Below are 17,282 nucleotides of genomic sequence, written 5' to 3' on the forward strand. Positions count from 1 at the left end.
GGAGGAGGACCCGAGCGATGAAAGGCAGGAGCGACGGCGGCGGACCGGACCGAACAAACGAGTGGCGTCCGAGCAGAGAGTCAAGCCTCCGCCGACGAAACCTGACGGAGCGGGTGTCCGTACATGCCTGGGCGGAGACGAAAGCGTAGCGTTTGTCTACGACTACAAGGCAGCCCACAAGGTTGCGTTGGAGTATCTGAAGTCGGCCGTTGCGAAGGAGAAGCTGTTTATGGAGGTCATGGCGCGGATCTACAGCAGAAAGTCTCAGCGATGCCAAGCTACGGGGACAGGACAAGGCGGAAGCACTGATTGCCATGGCGCTTCACTCGACGCGGCGTCGCGGAAGGCTGAGGCAACACTGAGAATATGGAGGGAGCCGTACGACGATGCGGCGCGTCTTCTAGGGGCAGAGGATACGGACCCGCCCTCGGCGTCGTCATCGCAAGCTGTCTAACGCGGTCCCGGCGGGCCGAGAGGCCTCGTTGCGGCCAAGGTCGTCCTGCAGGGCCACGGCGGTGCTTCGTAGAGATGAGGAGGACGAAGAAGACGACGGGTCGGACGGTGATCTATCCCGATCTTGGGCAAGGACGGACGTCAGCAAACGGAAAGATGGCCCATCGAGCGGCAGCTCCGAAGGGGGGTTGAGGAAGAGGAGGAGGATGCCGAGATGTCCGAGTCGGCACCTGCCAAGCAATACTGCACGCAGGCCTGCCTTTTGGGCCTCAAGAGAGGTTGGAATCTTGACGGCAACTGCCCCAACGTGTTCTCGCATAGGGAACACTGCCTGGCCATCCCCGCCTCTTGGAGCATCAGAGCCGTATATACGCGCGGCTCGACAGGCTCCAGGGCGAGGTGGTCCTGGGACTCGCGCGGCTAGACCGGGGCTACATCCTCCCTGGCGGGGCCAGGGTCTTCCACATGGTACTGATGTCGTGGGGTGGGGAGACGATGGCGGACACGGTGGCCGCGGGCGGTGGCACGGCAGACCTGGCGGCGGAAGTACGGCGTTCTTCGCAGGCCGTCTGGGCCGAGGGCGTCGACCACGGCGACGAGCGCGACGCCAACCGGCTCTGGAACGACGAGCGCCGCCGCGTCATGCTCGTCGATTTCGACCACGCAACCCTTCTTCCAAACCTCAAACACAAGCAGCTTTTAAAGGTACCCGAGGAGTTGACAGACACGGAGTTTGAGCTCAAGTATCTCTACCTGTCGCATCTCCACGTTCTCTCCATGCAACAATTCCCAATACTTGAATGAGGCCGGATTCACAGCGCGGGTGTCGTATGGCGCCCAGGTTTTAGCGGATGCAAGGTTAGCTATCAGCCCGCTGTCACCAACTTAGAGCTAAGGCACCCGGTCCGTGTACAGCCACAAGGCAACAGAAAACATGCATTTGACAAACTGCGGCGGGAAAGGCGTGCAACTTGCTCCGCCAGGATGATTCCTACACTAACCCAATTAGTGCGAGGTCCGTCCACCGTCGACTCCAACTTCATGAATTGTCTACCGCCTTTGTTTTCTCGGCACAGCCGGAGCGGGCCGAGTCTACCGCCCAACGAGCCAAGACTTCGACATCAAAATAAGCCTCCACAGCATTACTCTTGGGCGTCTCTTTTTGGTTTGCCCCTTCTGTGCTTGTTTTGCACTTCAAGGCTAGACAGGGCTCAGTTGTCCAAAGTCACCGCAGCTCGTGATAAGGCAGGCTGAGATAGGCAGCAAGCGGTTTTCGTAGTGCGGGGTAATACATGGCTAGCTGTGCAGATTGAGGCTGTGTTCCTCCACTTTGGATAACCCACAACCAATAATATCAGAAGTTGGAGTGGGCCACAAACCAGGCGACTCCACACATTGCTGACACTTAAAACTAGGTTCGTGTCGGCCTGCCGAGCTTTCCACATATCACATTCTCGAGTTGCTCGTATTGGCTCATCCTTTGACTCATCTGCAGTTTACCAAAAAGAAAATGGCCTCCGCCTGATCGACTGATGCCTGCCCGCTTGCACTATTGGCTTCCCATCTCATGCAATCGTCCGACTGGTTGGTGAATCATGCCACCTTTGCAGCTCCTTCTACATTTGACATGGTGCAGGAGAACAGCATATTCCCAGACTCTTCGCCTGGCGGTCCATTCAAAGTTATTAACGAGCCGCAATTCTTTGGTTTGAAATCGTCTCCAGGCTCTTCCCACCCCCTTTTTTCTATATAGGCCGTCGTAGGTCCGCAACTCTCATCAATCTTAACTCTTCAGCACACACATCTCGCCACTCCATCCACATTTCTCGACTGCTTTCTGAAACTATTCTATCACCTCCGTAAGACCTAAACCCACTATAAACATGCCGACTCAGGAAGAAATCGATCGGATGGAGGCTACGGCAAAGGCTTCGAAGGAGAAGAGGGAGAGTAATGTGGCCGACAGAGAGTACAGGGAGCGGAAAGAAGCCGAAGAACGTCTTGAAGCAGCAGCAAAGGCGTCAAAGGAGAGGAGACAGAAGAAATAAGGGTGTGTAATCTACCAGCTATCGGTCTACGTACTAACTCGAGTCCTGCGCAAGAGTACTGGCCTTATTGGAGGGTACGGTTCGTCTGGGATTTACCCGTGATCTTGTCAACATCACTGACATATTACCCCAACGCGATCTTGGAATCACGACCCTCGACAAGAAGACTCGTGACCGAGGTTTATTGGGCTAGTGGGGTTCTCCGCACTAGAAGTTACCAGATGCCCCCGTCTTTCAGGGGAAGTCTTAGTCGAGGAGCACCGGCTGTTTTAGTCTGTGCCTATAGTTATTTCAGCCTCCACGTATTTAAAACCTAGCTTGTCCGGGGAATGCAGTATACCAAGGCTTGGGCAGTCATTCTTTCAAATTCATTTGATGCCATCGTCCCGATATTTGCATAAGATCCTGCGCACAGACACTGTTGTAAATCTGAACACGTCGCCACTTGAAACCCCGCTGGTTTAAAAACGGTATTTCCCACCGCTTGCCCCTCTTCTAGCGTGTGGGTCACTGCTTGAGTATATAAGGGCATAGATTGCGACCTATTGTAACACTGACTCTCCACTGTAAAGTCAACATACAACTTGCCTGAACTCTCACCGTCGGGCACAAACGCCACGCGATACGATGGACTGGGATGACCGTGTCAATCTGGATAACAACGTATCGTTCCTGTCATGGATAAGGAAATACGATGACGCACGAGAAAAGCGGCTAACGGATTGGGTTTCTACGTTTCACCGAGATCGCCTCCCTTGCAAGCTGACTACACACAAACGCAACGACAGCCGTGGTGCGTACAACTTGGGCTGCAAGGTAGAGTTCGAAAATGGGGAGAAATGGGTTGTGCGTCTCCCTATGGTCGGAAAAGTTGTTAATGCCGACGAGAAGATCGAGATTGAAGTGGCTACGATGAATCTAATCCGTCAGCGAACCACGATACCCATCCCCGAGGTCAAAGCTTGGGGACTGGCGGCCGATAATGCCCTCGGAATCGGTCCCTTCATCATGATAGATTTTGTTGAAGGCATCAGTGTCGATGACATTCTTCAAAACCCCGATGCCAGAATCATGCGACAGGACATCAGTGAGAGAGCCATCGAGGTTATATTCCGCCAGATGATCGATTTTTCGCTGCAGCTCCGGAAACTTGACTTTCCACACATCGGCAGCTTAACCACGAAATCTACCGCTGGTGAGGGTGACTTTGCCGCTACGATTCATTCACGACCTGTGACTAAGAAGTCGCATGACTTTCTTTTGGAAGGCGGAGTTGATGTTCTTGGTGGGTAACGGTACTTCCTTTTTTCCAGACTGTTGATGTATCTAACGTCTTCCAGGTCCTCAAGACGAGATATTCGCATCCACGACCGAGTATTTTCACCATGTCGTTGATCGGGACTTACAACATCTACGCGACCAGCCCAATTCAATCGACGACGAGCACGACGCAAGAGAGAAGTATATATATTTCAACATTATGAAGGCCTTGATCCCTCGTCACGTTTTGCCAGGCCATGACATGGGACCGTTCAAGCTCACATGTGACGATTTCCAACCCACAAATATGATCGTCAACAACGAACAGGATCTCAAAGTCGTCGCAGTGATTGACTGGGAGTGGTCCTATACCGCGCCAACCCAGCTGGTCGATTCCACACCGACGTGGCTTGTGATCGAGTCTCCAAACGCCTGGACCTCCGTTGATGAGAGGCTTACCAGGTACAATAAACACCTGGAATTATATACTCGGCTACTGGAGGAAGAGGAGCCAAAGATCCTAGGGGATGGCGTCGCCGAGGACCAGAAGGCCTCGGCAATGTTACGTGCGTGTCAGAAAGATGGGCGCCAGTGGTTTCACTTCATCATCCTACGTGGCTTCAACGGGCCCACTTGTGTCCCGTTTGCAAAGCTTCGGGAGGAGACAAAGGACTGGGATGAACTTGTCGCAGCCATCCCGGAGGAAGATATCAATTCCTTTGTCCAGAAGAAGATGGCAGACTTGCTGAAGTACGAGAAACAGCTGGTTGAGATGAAGGAACGATACAAGCTAGCGCTGAATGGGGGCTTGAAGGATTTGGACACCTTTCTCTGCAAGAACACAGAAACGCTGTCTCTTGATGACTCGCGATACCAGTGGCAGTCTTGGACTTGTTTTAATGGGTAATCTCTGCTCGGCGAATAGGAGTGTCACCGACTGATTCTGGGCAGGTGGCCAGGACGTTGCGATTGAGAACGGGATTTGGGCCTAAGCCAGAATGTGCAGATCAGCAGCTTGTCTTTGAGCCACAAAGCTATCATCGTGCGATCGAGAGATGTGAATGCTATGAAGGTCTCAGTGCAGTCTGCTAGTGCACTAGGTAGAGTTGCTCGAGGGGATGTATAGGTCAGGCATTTAAATACTCCTGGGCTGGTTATGCTCGTCATGCCAATGTCTTTCCGCTTCGAAGCGGCGCGAGAGGCTCATCCGTGAGGAGAGATTCCAAGTCACCTTTGAAGCCTCCCTGAACACTTCCGAGAGAGTCCGGCATCGGTTGTCTGGCAGAGGGTGGGATCTTGAATATAGCTCAAGCCCTGGTAAGCGGTCGAACGTCCCTACATGGAGACGATGCGTTGAGGTGCCGCCATCGTTCGCAACCAAATTCCAACATGTCTTGGACGAGATTAAAGACGTGTTACAGCAGAGGCAAGAAACTGAGGCCGAAGGGAAAAGGATATAGGATGATACGGAAGTCACATAACGCTTGCTACCACCAATATCATCTGTCGCAGGTCTTGCCTCTCTACCAATCGCGAGTACCAATTTGCATCGCTTCCCCAGGTCGAGTAGTGGCACCATGTTACATGCTTGCTACTTTTACGTTCTTCTGAGCTTCACGAAGAATGTCCTTCATCGATTGATACAGTCCCGGCTCCGGTTTTTTCCACCTCTCATCATTTGGGAAAACCTTCCTCCTCAGTCTGTTGACCCATGGGATCAATGGTTGGTAGTAGGGCGTAAAGTTGGCTTCCGCACTACTGATAAAATCCTCTTCATCAGAAATCACACCCTTTTTGGACCCGACCAGCTTACTGTCGCTCTCATAGTTCCAGCTCTCAAAGTCAGTTGGTCCAATATCTTTGCCTGGTCCGTTGTAGTGGATGCATATCCAGAAGAGCACCCAGAAGAATGACTCAAGGTCGTGCATGAAAGAATGATCTTGCCCTAGCAATGCACCGATGGCCATGAATGCCCTTGTGCCTGTCTTCCCTTTCGCTCCCGAGGCGCCTTCTCGTTGGGCTTTAATAGCGAGGTCAAGGTCAATCAGGAAAGCTTGCCTGGAGGGGTTTTCGTTGTCTTCATTGATCATAAGGTTGTTGATAGAGATGTCTCTGTGAAGAAGGCCGGCATTATGCAATGACTCATGTCCTTCGATGCACCCTTCTAGCGCGGCAAGCAGAGCCACGCGAGAGCTTGCTTTGTAGATTGGCTTCCCATAGTCACGAAGAATTACCCGCCGATGTACTCGGTTTGGCAGCGCTTCGACGCTTGCCTTAGTTGGAGATACTGAACAGGATCGCTTGCTTGGCGGCAGAGCGGCGTCAGTTTCGCTGGACGGTCGTTTCACGCCAGCGATGCTGCTTCGCCCTTTGCGGGAAACACTGGATGCGATCGCACTTGACGGTAACATCGGCCGTCCTGGTCGATAATTCGTAGCCTTTGTGATGTCTAATCCCTTTCGAACATTGCTTCGAACGTCGTCATCAGCACCGCGGACGCAAACGGTCTCGTGGTGGTAGTATCGGGCAACGTTAACCACGCCTTTCTCAGTCGCTTCTTCAACGAGAATACCCTCTTCGTCTCGGTCTGTGTACTGCCACGAGTCCTTGATAACGAGCGGCGTCTGCGGGTCCTCTTTGCGATGAGCCTTCCAACATGTTGTCGCCCGACCGGCAATGCAAGGCGCACGCTTCATGACCTCGTCGATGATGAGGCGCTGTGTCTTGCCGTCTCGTTCGATCTCGATATACCGTTCAGCGTCGGACGTAATAATAGTAGGGTCAAATCCAAGCCCGTCTTCGTTCATCCAGAGAAATCCGAGGATTGTGGTCACAAACTGTAGCCCACCATAGTTGTTGTTGATGTCGAATTGTTCGGAGGCGATCCCCCCGAGCCGGTCGAACTCCCATACCCTCATAAGAGATCCGCAGAGAGTAAAGCCCAAGACGAAGCGACGGGTATCTTTAGCAGCAAGTACCTCTCTCGCATACGTTGCGAGGTCAATCCATGCTATTGATGCTTTGTCGGCCTTCGGGTTGCTTTTTAGTTCGCCAGCAACGAGGATGTGTGACCAACGATATCTCGAATCCTCAGAGTCAGGGTTGTATGTGATGTCGCTATTGACGAAGCCGATATCCATGCTGCGCTTGCCTGTGGAGCCCCCCAGTGGTGTCCTCGGCTGCGCCAACAGCTTTCGTTGAGCCGCCGGAGTCGAAATGCGGTCGCCGGCGAATGCCTCCAGCTTCGGGATTAAGCCGCCAAACCAAGTCAGCACGTCGCTCTCTTTGGCGCCTGCTGGCCATCCACTCCACCCCTCCTTGAAGAGTGGATTGTCGCCTTCGGTACATCTGCCGAAGACTATCTCAGACACCGTGTCGAGATCTGGCACATCTCCAAAGAAGGTTTTGTGGAAATTGGGAAGTCCGACATAGAGGCGCTCGAGCTCCAATTTAAGAACCGGATCCACATCCTGACGGAATTCCGACGAGTTTACGAAGCCACTCGTGTTCTGACTCCACGGCGTTTGGATTGATGAGGGTATCGGTCGGGGAGGCGGGGTGGATTCGACGGTGGCAGTAGACACAAGATCCCAGATCAATGTGTCCTGAGGCTTGTCAGCAAGCGCTTCCTTGAGGAGAGGTTTGACACGGTCGAAGTCGAAGTCGTCGGACGTGACGGCTGCGATCAGTTTCAGGAGGTCGTTTCGAAGGGTACCGGCACTTGTCTTCGAAACCAGCAGGCTAGCGACTGAAAGGCTCTGGAGAGCGAAAAGAAAGGGGAGTGTGAGATTCCGCAAGTCTATTCTGCTGGTCAGAGAAGTGGATTTTAGCAGAGTCGGTCAGAATGCCATACCATCTTGAGCCAGCTGATTGATAGCCCTTGATGAGCGTGCGATGCTTCTGTCATCACAGATCGAATCAAATGAGGCTCGGAAACCATCCAGGCTATTTCCAATAGGGTTGTCCTTGATCACGTTTGATCGAATTTGATCCATCATGGTGTTTTCGCCTTGCCCAGATGTCAAAGCGCTCGACGCGACGACAAAGTGGTGGCGCGTCGGTAGAATGCCGGCATCTTAATAAGCATTTCAGAGCGAGGGACCAGAACGTCATCCACCCCTTAGCGAGGCGAGACCAATCAGCGGACGAGGAAGAAGGGGCTTCTGGTAGATGCGAACGACAACGAGCCGGTGCTCCACAATCAAGGGTCTGCCGCAGTAAAGAAGCAACGCAATTACGCCTTCGTAGATAACCAATCGCCTCAATGCTATGGGTATATGTCGCCGGTAAAAATCCAGTCCAGGTCGATGCCCGCATTAATATCTACCGGCCCAGTGTGGCCAAGAAAGCTAGGCTGCGGCGGTCGCGAAGGCGATAAGTCCTGCTGGTCTTGCTCTAGGGTGCGACTTTCGTCAAGAGATGACCGTGTGCGCTTTTTTGATAGTTGGTGGTCCTGTGGCCGATCGTCCACGGAGCTCCCACTGCCGGTGCAACAGGACTAAGAAGTCTTTCGCTCTCTTAGAGCTTTCCCAAGTCGCGCCGAATTCGTCAAGAGCCCTGAAGCATGCACTCAAGCGCAGTCCGACATCGGTAGTTGTGTATCGCTTGAAGTTGGTGACATTCGCAAAGATCAGGAGCAGAGCCGCCGAGCAGGCGATGCCGACACCTTGGATGTTCATGAGACGCAGTGCATATCGCCCTTCGTAGATCTGAAGGAGCTTTGCGATCGCGTAAGCGGATTCGATACACATCATGCGGGCGTGCGATGAGCCTGGGCCCTGTGGGGGAGTAGGTTGAGCGTAAGTTCTCGACATCCAGGGTCGGTGGGCGTGGATGATATTTTGGTGATACTGCATGCTACCGGTTTGTTGGTTTGAAGCGAAGAAACGAGCTTACGGAAAACTTACTGAAGTAAAATGACGTGCGATAAATATGATGTTTCGTGGTCGTTCAGATCAATTTGTAACACTGACGGAAGGTTTGCCTGCCAGTTAAGCAGCGCCTCAACAGTAATGATATTTAATTCCTGGAGTGAAGTGGAAGAAATCCTAGTATTCCCATATCTGTAATCCGGTTAGGAATGTCATAACAGCCAAACGCAGACAAGTCGGCTTACAGAGCGTATCCCAGAGGGGCCATGATTTCGCCCAACAAGACTCGCTGTCGATGCATTTCGTTTGCATAGTCGGGCAACGGGGTGCTTTCCTCGAATGACTGAGGAGATACGTACGGAATCCACTGGCCGGCAGACTCGGGGCGCGTGTCTCCACAGGGTTTCGAGACTGTCACGTCCTCCATGTTGATCCTGAACGGGCGTCCAAGATAGAAGCTCCACATGCTGGTTCGTGTATTAGAGGAGCAGTGATCGACGACGTGAAGCATGACTTACTGGTCGATGGTGTATGCACCCCAGAAGACGTCTCGCCGTAGGTCCGCTTCTGCCTGAGTGAGAGCCTTCTTGGCAACATATTGAGTTAAATCGCAATGCAGGGCTAGATCAAAAGCTAGGCGCATAGCCATTCCTACAAAATATTAGACTTGGAAGGTTTGCTTCCATCAGAAACAGCCTACCGCTATACAGCCATCCTCGAGCGTCTCTCTTGCACCCAATGTCGTGGCTGCTCAGCACGACCATTGCTTGCACTGTTGCAACGCAGGGGCAGTCGAGTTCGATCTCAAGCAGTGCCTTTGCCCTGTCCGCAAAGAAGTCAGAGAGGGATTTGGGGAAGGTTACGAAAGTCTGATGGTGCCGAGACTCGAACGCCGCACCCAAGGTGCATCTTCATCATGTGAGTAACCTCTCTTCGGATATTCTACTGAGGTTTGGGTGTGGTACTAACATTGCGTTTAGCAGAGCCTCGGAATAATATGGTGTATCTTCTTGGTTGTCTGTCCAGGTGGCCTTGGCGGCTTCAAACATCTCTCGGTTCACGACATGGAAGGCCGGATCTTGCCATGTGAAGTAGAGGTTGGTCAGATGCGCCTCTAATTCAGGAGGAACTGCCTTGCCCAACCCAAGGAAGTCGAGATACTCTTGACCGTCATTGCGAACTGTGCGGTGAACCGTGAGGTTATCGGGCGCGGGCATCTCCACGAGGTTGAAGTTTGACGTAGGGCCATAATAGCGAACTTGTCCTCCAGGGCCTATCTGCAAGGATCCGATTCGGTCAGAGAGCTGATCGACAAGTGCCTCTGTGCTCTCTGTCACTTGCAGCGTCGTCGGGATTCACCGGTTGGGTGGGAAGTCGAATAGCGTCCCTCATCCCATCTGAGCCTGCTGCTGAAAAGCCCATCATGTCTCCAAAAGCACCTGCATCGAGGGGGAATTCTAGCTGGAAGTTGAAGCCAGGATCTCCTCCATTGTTCCAGGCGGCCCAGTTAGTCGTAGGGATGGAGGCTGAAAGATGGTCATGAGGAGTTGGCTGCCCGACCATATGCATTTCAGCATGGGTGTGATTTGAAGCGGCTTTCGCAACTTGAATCGAAGGGAGCATGCCGTCGCTCAATTTTCCCCATGTCGTGAGGGACCCTGGAGCCGGAGGCTGTACTGCTGTGCTCTCACCGTTCTTGTCCTGGCCTGTAGGCGAAGGTTCACCTGTTTGGACGTCATGAGGAGACTGCTTGGGTGAAGTGCTGGTGTTTGATACAGCCTTGTTAGAGACATCCTTGCTAGCGTATGTGTGAGTGAGCTTCAGATGACCAAGGCCACTTGCTCGTCCTCGGGCATGAGAGGAGGCTGGAGGGAGTTGTCCTGGATGAAATTGCAAAGCTGCTCGATGCGACCTGAGAGAAGCTCAATAGCAACCCGTAAGGAGAGCCTTGGGGTCATGATCAGTCTCACATTTCACGGGTGAGGAGCCATGATCGGATGAGGGGGAACCACATACTTTCGCTCAGGCTTTCTATCCATACACGTATGGAATAAGTTAATCCATATGGAACTTCCATACGTCATATTCCATATTCCATACCAGATTGCTGTATTCCATACGTATGGAAATACACCGGAAGAATTTTAATTCCGGTGTGGTCCACTCCAGGGCGACGCCGTCAAAGCCACTGAATTTCGTCAGCAACAAAACATGTCGTGTCGTTATCGACCGGTCCCGCTCGCTCGACGGCTCCGAGAAGAACATCAACAATACCGTTTCTCCAGATCGGCCGTCGATATCCATTCAGTAGCAACCTACTATGTCCGCCGAGTCAGAGCGTGTCTTTTCTGGTGCACGACGTACAATATTCTAGCGTCGATGTCAGCTAGGAAGTCGTACACTTTGAGAGGGGTGAGTGCATGAAGAGCTGGATTAAACGTGGTATCACCCAGGGAAATTGCAGTCGAACTGAGAGTCTGAGGAGGACGACAGAGGGCGAGACAATAAGCGCGTTTCCTAATAGGGAAAGGTCAATTCATGGATGACGTCATTTTTTGTATTCCATACGTATGGAATAAGCTTCCATACGAAGAGAAATTCGTAATCCATACAAGAATGGTTCCATATGGAGTATGGAATATGGATAGAAAGCCTGCTTTCGCTTGTCATCGCCGGCCTGGTATCGACATTCTTTGCCCTTGTTCTTGCAATTTGAGCAGATGGGAGATACTCCATCGCACTGCTAGGACTTTAGAGGAACATCCTCATGACGTTGGATAGCATGTTGGAGTCACTGAGGGGGATTCAGTGCCTATTCCACCCACCTTGACTTTGCTCTCACGGCATGACACACAGGCGGTGGTGACGTGCTTCCTGCGCGATGAAACGCCTGACGCAGAAGACGGCATGGTGACTTTCGTGGCCTTTGCCTCTGTGTGTGGTTCTCAGCAGCGCAACTCAACGCAAGTTTCGATTAGTTTGGCCGCAAGGGGCAGCAGAACGGCTGGACGGCGAGAGGTGGAGATTGGAGAGATCCAGGTTTGCGGACTGGGCATGACTCCACACCCTACTACAAGTACAGATTATACGAGTCCAGACCCGGGCCGATTTTGTGGGGAACCGCGTGCGGGGAACTTGGGGAGGCGACGACGTGACTCGTGAAAGAGAGGTCTCGTGGTCGTTGAGGGGAGTGAGTAGTCGTTTTGTCTATTGAAGACATTCTAACTTGTAATTGAGAGCAGAATTCTAGCGTCGCCTACTTTATGCCCAGGGTCACCATGCATCTACCTGCTTGCAACCTCACTGGGCCGATCGATGGCAGCTGCACTGCAAGAATCAGAGACCAGATCCGATGTCGCACGCCGATATTTTCACCTTGGATCTCTCCAGCGAGCAGGGGTAGTTCAGACAAGTCAAGCGACGAGAAAGGGAAGAGGGGCGGGCCAAGCGACGTCGAGAAGAAGAGGAACAGGCTAGCTCGCCAAGCGTGCGCGAGAGGCGATGCGGCTCCAGATCCTCATATCCTCATGAACTCCCTGCAAGAGGAGCGGCAGCTGCTCTCGAGCTCGGCGACCGCAGTTCATGCAAGTCGGCAAGGGAGAATGGTCAATCCCGCTGAAATTGAGGCGAGCCGGCGTGAGTTGGAGAGGGACATTGAAAACCTTAACACATCTGTCACCTACTAACGAAGCGCTTCTGAGAGCATGAGTCGTATGTATGCAAGCATTGATGCTGAAATACGGCGACTGGCGCAGGATATCGATGATCTTACGAATGGCAGGCGGCTTACCAGCCATCACGAGATGAAGTGATGGGTGGTCTCCGGCCCTTATTTGTGAGGAAGCCGGTCTTTATGATTCTGTCCCCGGTCTTTTCGTCAAACGCGAAATATTTCCTAACCCCTTGTGTCACCGGTCCCCGCAAAAGACAGCTCTTTCCAAGCACTCGCAAATATGCCGATTAGTTTGCGGAACGGGGAGACAGAGGCCGCATCCCGCCTCAGAATGACGAGCCAGGCAGTGTGGACAGGGACAAAGATTGCAGGACGGAGCACTCGTCAGGATTTTTTGCTCCCTTCGAGAGCCACGTAGCTGACGATGTGTTAGAGCTTATGCCAGCGAAGTCTGCGCGGTATACTTCCAAGGAAATAGGCCTCTCCATATTCCTCGGGAACTCCTACATCAAAACGCAGAACTCACTTCCCGGGATATGGCGATAGGCTGTTATTCTTCATCCTTCCGCGAACTTCATTTGGACGATATCGCCTACGACACCGGCCATATCCTTATCCACTCTTTGAATACTGGCAGCTATCAGTGTCTGAAGCCACAGGGAGATACTACTGCCAAGAGGTATACACCCGAGTTTGCAACTGCACTTCGCGGGTACGTCGCTGCCCAATCCCTTCAATTGCTGTCTCTTCTTGACCTGACAAGAGGAGAAATGATCAGACTGGGCAACAAGTTAAGCTTACTTTCTTTGATATCATGGAAGAGTCATGGTTGTCTTTGAGCACTTCGCCGGGGATAGTCGCGTATGCTGAGTCTCGCTTTCTTGCTTTCGCGGAGAGTGTTACCCATCCAATTGCAGAGAAGGTGCTCTCTGAGATTGGAACCCCCAATACGCTCAGCAAGGTACTTCTGAAGGAGATGTTACTGCTTAAGACTTCAGAAGTGCCTCAAAGGGATGGATCGTTTCGGAAGGAGGTACTAGTGGAGATCCTCCGGGGCCTCACCGATAGCAAACCTGGAGCAGGAGCTTTGAGGAGCAAGGTCTCGGATGTAGATCAAGCTATGAAGGAAGCCGAGGCCGTCGTTATCGCCGAGGCCGTCGTTATCGCCGAGGAGGAGGCAGAGCTGGCTGCCAAGAAGGCGAAGGCAAAGAAACGCAAGCTCAACAAGACAGATGCTCAGCGTTTCAACATTCTGACTGAGAATGCGGCGGAACGAGCTGAGGCGAAAGCTGCCGCCGCCTCCGCCGCCGCTGAATCTGCACCTCCTGTCGACGACGAAGAGATTTTCGAAGATACGCCCACTGAGGAGGACAGGACGTCCGAAGACACTCCCGCTGATGAGGACAAGCCTGCTGAAGCCACACCTCCTGTGGAGGAGGATAAGCCTGCTGAAGTCACACCTCCTGCAGAGGAGGATGAGCCTGCGGAGGGCAGGGTCGCTTCAGCGGAGCAGTCGTTTGTGTTCCCAACACCAGAGGGTGAGTGACAGAGTATTGGACCATGTCCTATTCATCTAGCCAGATAATCGTGGAGATCATTACAGCTAACTACGCTTTAGTGAAACCGTGTGAGAACAAAGACGGCTTGGATCCTTATCGGCTCCAAGCCACAGGAGATATGGGCTTTCCGGAGCTGGCATCCGCGGAGAACCCTAAACTGAATGCCTATGATTTGGGGGGTTACATCCAAGTTTCTCCATCTTCCCCAGCCTCTGACAACTCTTCTCTGCAGATCTAGAACTGGCCGAATTACCCAAATGTACTATGATGCTGTGTTGGCTGCATAAGTGGATGTGTCGCATCCAGTATAAGCCAGTATTTCACTACGTATTAGCGGAGTGTACATTACCTTTTGCATGGTGCAACTGAGAATTTGACAGGACGCCTCTGCCCGGGGCCAATCATCGGCGGGCTGGGTTTCGGAGGATGTGGCGCAACAATACTGGAATCCAACAAGTAATAGTTGGGAATGACAATGGTGATCTACGCTGTTCGGCTGTGTCTCATTTTACCATAGCGTATCTGCTATAGTTTTTGAAGAAGTCACATGGACGCAGGCTTGGGGTTTTATTTTTTTGCGCCAAGGTAACCAGTATTGAGATCAGTAGTCAAATCGCACAGGTGGAGACCAGCGAACAATCTTGCCCGCATCCGGAGTCTGCTGTTGTCGGGGCTTCTGTATACCATGCCGCTAGGTCAGTAAGAATGGCAAGTGCCTGGGCGCTTACCTATCAGTCGTCCCACAACCTCGATGACTTCCAACACCCACCGTTCACCATCCACTTCCAGCAACATAAGTCTAGAAAAGGCCTAGACCGCTCAGGGCAATGGCACTTGGTTTCAGCTCCTATATTGTGCTGGAAACAAACACATCTGACCGAAAATATGAGCTGAACGGAGGGGGAGGATAGTGAGGAGGAATGGCGAAGCTGAGGAGGGTAGAGAGGAAGGAGTAGCGCGAAAGATGGAGGGATAGAAGAGAGAAGCATGTCGCTGTAAATGGTGAGCGTACCTAGACGCACAGAGTCTCAAGAACCACATTTAATCAATCTTGAGCTATTAGCAGGGCAATCTCGGTATCGGATATCACCCAGATGATGTTAGAACTGCACCAAGACGGCGGAGACTACATACCTGGTGGGCGATGGTGATGGTGGTTTAGATTGAAGGAAGAAGAAAGGAAGGGGCAAGACCGTGGAAGGCAGGGCTTCAATGGGTACCGGGGCATGTTAACTACGCAAATGAAAGTGATAGCATCATTAGCAGACCATTGCCTTGGGGTTTATAAGTTTACTTTTCTAGCAGTTCATATGTACCTGTAAGGAATGTTTGAAAGTTGCAAGAGAAGGGTGCTATCAAGGGGGATAGCCAAGTTTAAATACTTTTCCGAGGGAGCCTAAATTTCTTGACCTAGCTAAACTGAAGCTGTGTATGGCCTTGCATTCAGTTTAAACTTGCATTGATTTAAGATTAGTACGTTGAAATGACAGAGTTTTTGTTAAAGGCAAAAGTAGAGTATTTTCCGTAAGTTGAGCTTGGAAGTCACCTAGCTAATTTTTAGATTTTCATAATCTATACTATTTCCTCTATTAGAAAATCTCTAATTAACTAATTAGGAACTTTAGTTGTTGTTTTATTTGCATTTAAAGTTAATAGTGGGGGGCCTAGCGAAATGTGGGTGTAGCGAAATGTAGGGTGGCTAACTTAGTTCTTTTCGGACAATTGTTACTTGACGAAGATTCCGAGGACAGACTGTCAACAGAAGCAAGCCCTATTACACAGCTGACGTCTATGGATGCTACATTTTGGGGTCAGCTTAAGACATCTGTAACTATCTTAGAGACCGGAAGCAGAGCAGACCCATTATTCGCATTTCTTGAGTTCCGATACTACATCAAGGCGGCAGTACATTGCACAGCGCCCAATTATTATGATCTAGAAGTCGGACTAGTCGGACTAGTCGGTATGCGCGTTCTGCATCGTTAAAAGGAAACATCGTATTGACGATGGGAGGTGTTGATGTAAAATGGGGACCGGATTGGTGCAAATGATCAGCGCTATTGGGTACCTCCACTGAGGGAAGTCCTAGGTTGGACCATCACAGGCTCCCATTGCTTTTGGTGGCTTCGTATGCCACCTCCCCACTATAAAACTTTAGGTCATGCCCCATCCATGCTTATTTAAGATTAAGTCCTCCTCCCTCCTACATCCAACTCGTTCTCTCAGCCCTACTCAGCCCTAGCACTAAGTAAAGTGACGACGACTTCCATCAAATATGAGACTCCCTGAAGCTATCGTTTTGGCCATCTTCGTCCTCGTTGTCCTCTTTATCCCTATTGTTTTATTTAGTGTTCCCTCTTTGCGGCGATCTGTGGCAGGGAGAATACACCCTCCCTGCTCTACAGTCAGTCCCTGGACTTATCGTTGGCGCGTAGGTGTAAGCCCTCTTCTCGATATTTAGATGTTAATCTGTCTAGGGACGCTTTCAAGACTTAATACCGAGATTTTTTCTCCCTCGAAGCACTCCAAGAGATGTTGAGCTGGGGCTCTCTCAGCTTTTTTTCAGCTCCCCACGAAGTGAGCCACATAATACTCAACCAGATTCCTCAGAAGGGCTTGCGGAGCATACCAAAATCTCTCTACTTGCACCCAATAGCAGAACCACCGTTGCATCTCATGGTTCGAAATCAGGCATGTCGCCGGAGCTGACCCGTTTGGAGGAATCCAATACTTTATCTTCCCGCAAGGATTCAGATGGGGCCATCGGTACTTCAAGCTTGAGCTACTCTGGAGTTCCTTCTTTCTTTGGGGCTGCCGTTATTCCAAAGCCCAGTGACCCCTCCGCGGAAGATGAGATTTGGAATGAGTATGACATAATGCTTGTTGAGAGCCACGTTGACGGCCCTAAATCAGCGTCATCCTCGGAGGCTGATCCCTTCGCCCTAGAGTACCAGATCGATTTGGGCAAGGAAAGGGCTCCGGTAATGGGTTCTGACCATCGCAATGCCTCCAGAGATTCCAACGGGACTGACATAATCCGAGCTGCGCTCCAACCTCACCATGACCCCCATTGCCCAGCGCAAGCCCATATCCGGCCTGAAAGTTGCATTCTTCCCAAGGGGTTTTTCGGGCTGAAAACGCTAGCGGGGGAGTTGGGGTTAAATGATAATGGGAACGTTGTTCGACTTGCCAGTCTTGGGGAGGTCTTGGGGACAGGTTAGAATATTGAACAGCTTCTTTCAGCTTCAAAGTTGTCAATTTGGGGGTTGTGGCTGATCAGTTGAGTCTGCGGTTGGTATTCTTTTCGGTGTTAGAACCGTAGGCAGCATTGGCGTAGCGTCAATAAACTTGGGTTAACGTGATTCGGTCAGGCTTTCGGCGTAGCCGTACAGGGGAATCGGCGCCCGCAAGCATGGTG

At 51.7% G+C, this 17,282-nt stretch overlaps 9 protein-coding genes across 10 annotated transcripts; 6 read left to right on the forward strand and 3 right to left on the reverse strand.

Moving 5' to 3' along the window:
- Nucleotides 1-774: 774 nt before the first annotated feature.
- Nucleotides 775-942, forward strand: BGZ61DRAFT_288114 (uncharacterized protein; the record flags this gene model as incomplete). Its single annotated transcript, XM_046238539.1, has 1 exon — nt 775-942. A coding segment is annotated over one exon (168 nt), but the record flags the coding sequence as incomplete, so codon positions are not given.
- A 6-nt stretch (nt 943-948) lies between these two features.
- Nucleotides 949-1,441, forward strand: BGZ61DRAFT_499811 (uncharacterized protein; the record flags this gene model as incomplete). Its single annotated transcript, XM_046251444.1, has 3 exons — nt 949-1,169; nt 1,259-1,281; nt 1,383-1,441. The coding sequence occupies 3 exons, from the start codon at nt 949-951 to the stop codon at nt 1,439-1,441; spliced, it is 303 nt and encodes a 100-aa protein (XP_046095662.1).
- Nucleotides 1,442-2,985: 1,544 nt separating this feature from the next.
- Nucleotides 2,986-4,680, forward strand: BGZ61DRAFT_172374 (uncharacterized protein). Its single transcript, XM_046237603.1, has 2 exons — nt 2,986-3,786; nt 3,842-4,680. The coding sequence occupies exons 1-2, from the start codon at nt 3,129-3,131 to the stop codon at nt 4,666-4,668; spliced, it is 1,485 nt and encodes a 494-aa protein (XP_046095663.1). The 5' UTR covers nt 2,986-3,128; the 3' UTR covers nt 4,669-4,680.
- A 576-nt stretch (nt 4,681-5,256) lies between these two features.
- BGZ61DRAFT_465387 (uncharacterized protein) lies at nt 5,257-7,041 on the reverse strand. The gene has a single exon (XM_046247573.1). It carries the CDS (start codon nt 6,899-6,901, stop codon nt 5,342-5,344), a length of 1,560 nt encoding a protein of 519 aa, XP_046095664.1. The 5' UTR covers nt 6,902-7,041; the 3' UTR covers nt 5,257-5,341.
- Nucleotides 7,042-8,173: 1,132 nt separating this feature from the next.
- BGZ61DRAFT_370439 (fungal-specific transcription factor domain-containing protein) lies at nt 8,174-9,966 on the reverse strand (the record flags this gene model as incomplete). Its single annotated transcript, XM_046242024.1, has 6 exons — nt 8,174-8,618; nt 8,669-8,824; nt 8,878-9,099; nt 9,151-9,283; nt 9,333-9,541; nt 9,602-9,966. Coding segments are annotated over 6 exons (1,530 nt in total), but the record flags the coding sequence as incomplete, so codon positions are not given.
- Nucleotides 9,967-11,818: 1,852 nt separating this feature from the next.
- BGZ61DRAFT_465392 (uncharacterized protein) lies at nt 11,819-12,760 on the forward strand. Its single transcript, XM_046247574.1, has one exon. It carries the CDS (start codon nt 11,896-11,898, stop codon nt 12,316-12,318), a length of 423 nt encoding a protein of 140 aa, XP_046095666.1. The 5' UTR covers nt 11,819-11,895; the 3' UTR covers nt 12,319-12,760.
- On the forward strand, nt 12,586-14,349 carry BGZ61DRAFT_465393 (uncharacterized protein; the record flags this gene model as incomplete). Of its 2 annotated transcripts, none has more annotated exons than XM_046247575.1 (3): nt 12,586-12,653; nt 12,739-13,017; nt 13,084-13,458. In XM_046247575.1, the coding sequence occupies 3 exons, from the start codon at nt 12,586-12,588 to the stop codon at nt 13,142-13,144; spliced, it is 408 nt and encodes a 135-aa protein (XP_046095667.1). In that variant the 3' UTR covers nt 13,145-13,458. The 2 variants fall into 2 exon arrangements, with proteins under 2 accessions (XP_046095667.1, XP_046095668.1); XM_046247576.1 differs by lacking the exon at nt 12,586-12,653 and adding an exon at nt 13,924-14,349 and having other exon boundaries at nt 12,687-13,017; nt 13,084-13,843.
- BGZ61DRAFT_465395 (uncharacterized protein) lies at nt 14,204-15,016 on the reverse strand. The gene has a single exon (XM_046247577.1). The coding sequence runs from the start codon at nt 14,851-14,853 to the stop codon at nt 14,596-14,598; it is 258 nt and encodes an 85-aa protein (XP_046095669.1). The 5' UTR covers nt 14,854-15,016; the 3' UTR covers nt 14,204-14,595.
- Nucleotides 15,017-16,139: 1,123 nt separating this feature from the next.
- On the forward strand, nt 16,140-17,085 carry BGZ61DRAFT_523572 (uncharacterized protein; the record flags this gene model as incomplete). Its single annotated transcript, XM_046252594.1, has 2 exons — nt 16,140-16,301; nt 16,342-17,085. 2 exons carry the CDS (start codon nt 16,140-16,142, stop codon nt 17,083-17,085), a joined length of 906 nt encoding a protein of 301 aa, XP_046095670.1.
- Nucleotides 17,086-17,282: the final 197 nt, after the last annotated feature.

Source organism: Ilyonectria robusta, assembly GCF_021365365.1.
Source record: "Ilyonectria robusta strain PMI_751 chromosome Unknown BGZ61scaffold_41, whole genome shotgun sequence".
Taxonomy (NCBI): domain Eukaryota; kingdom Fungi; phylum Ascomycota; class Sordariomycetes; order Hypocreales; family Nectriaceae; genus Ilyonectria; species Ilyonectria robusta.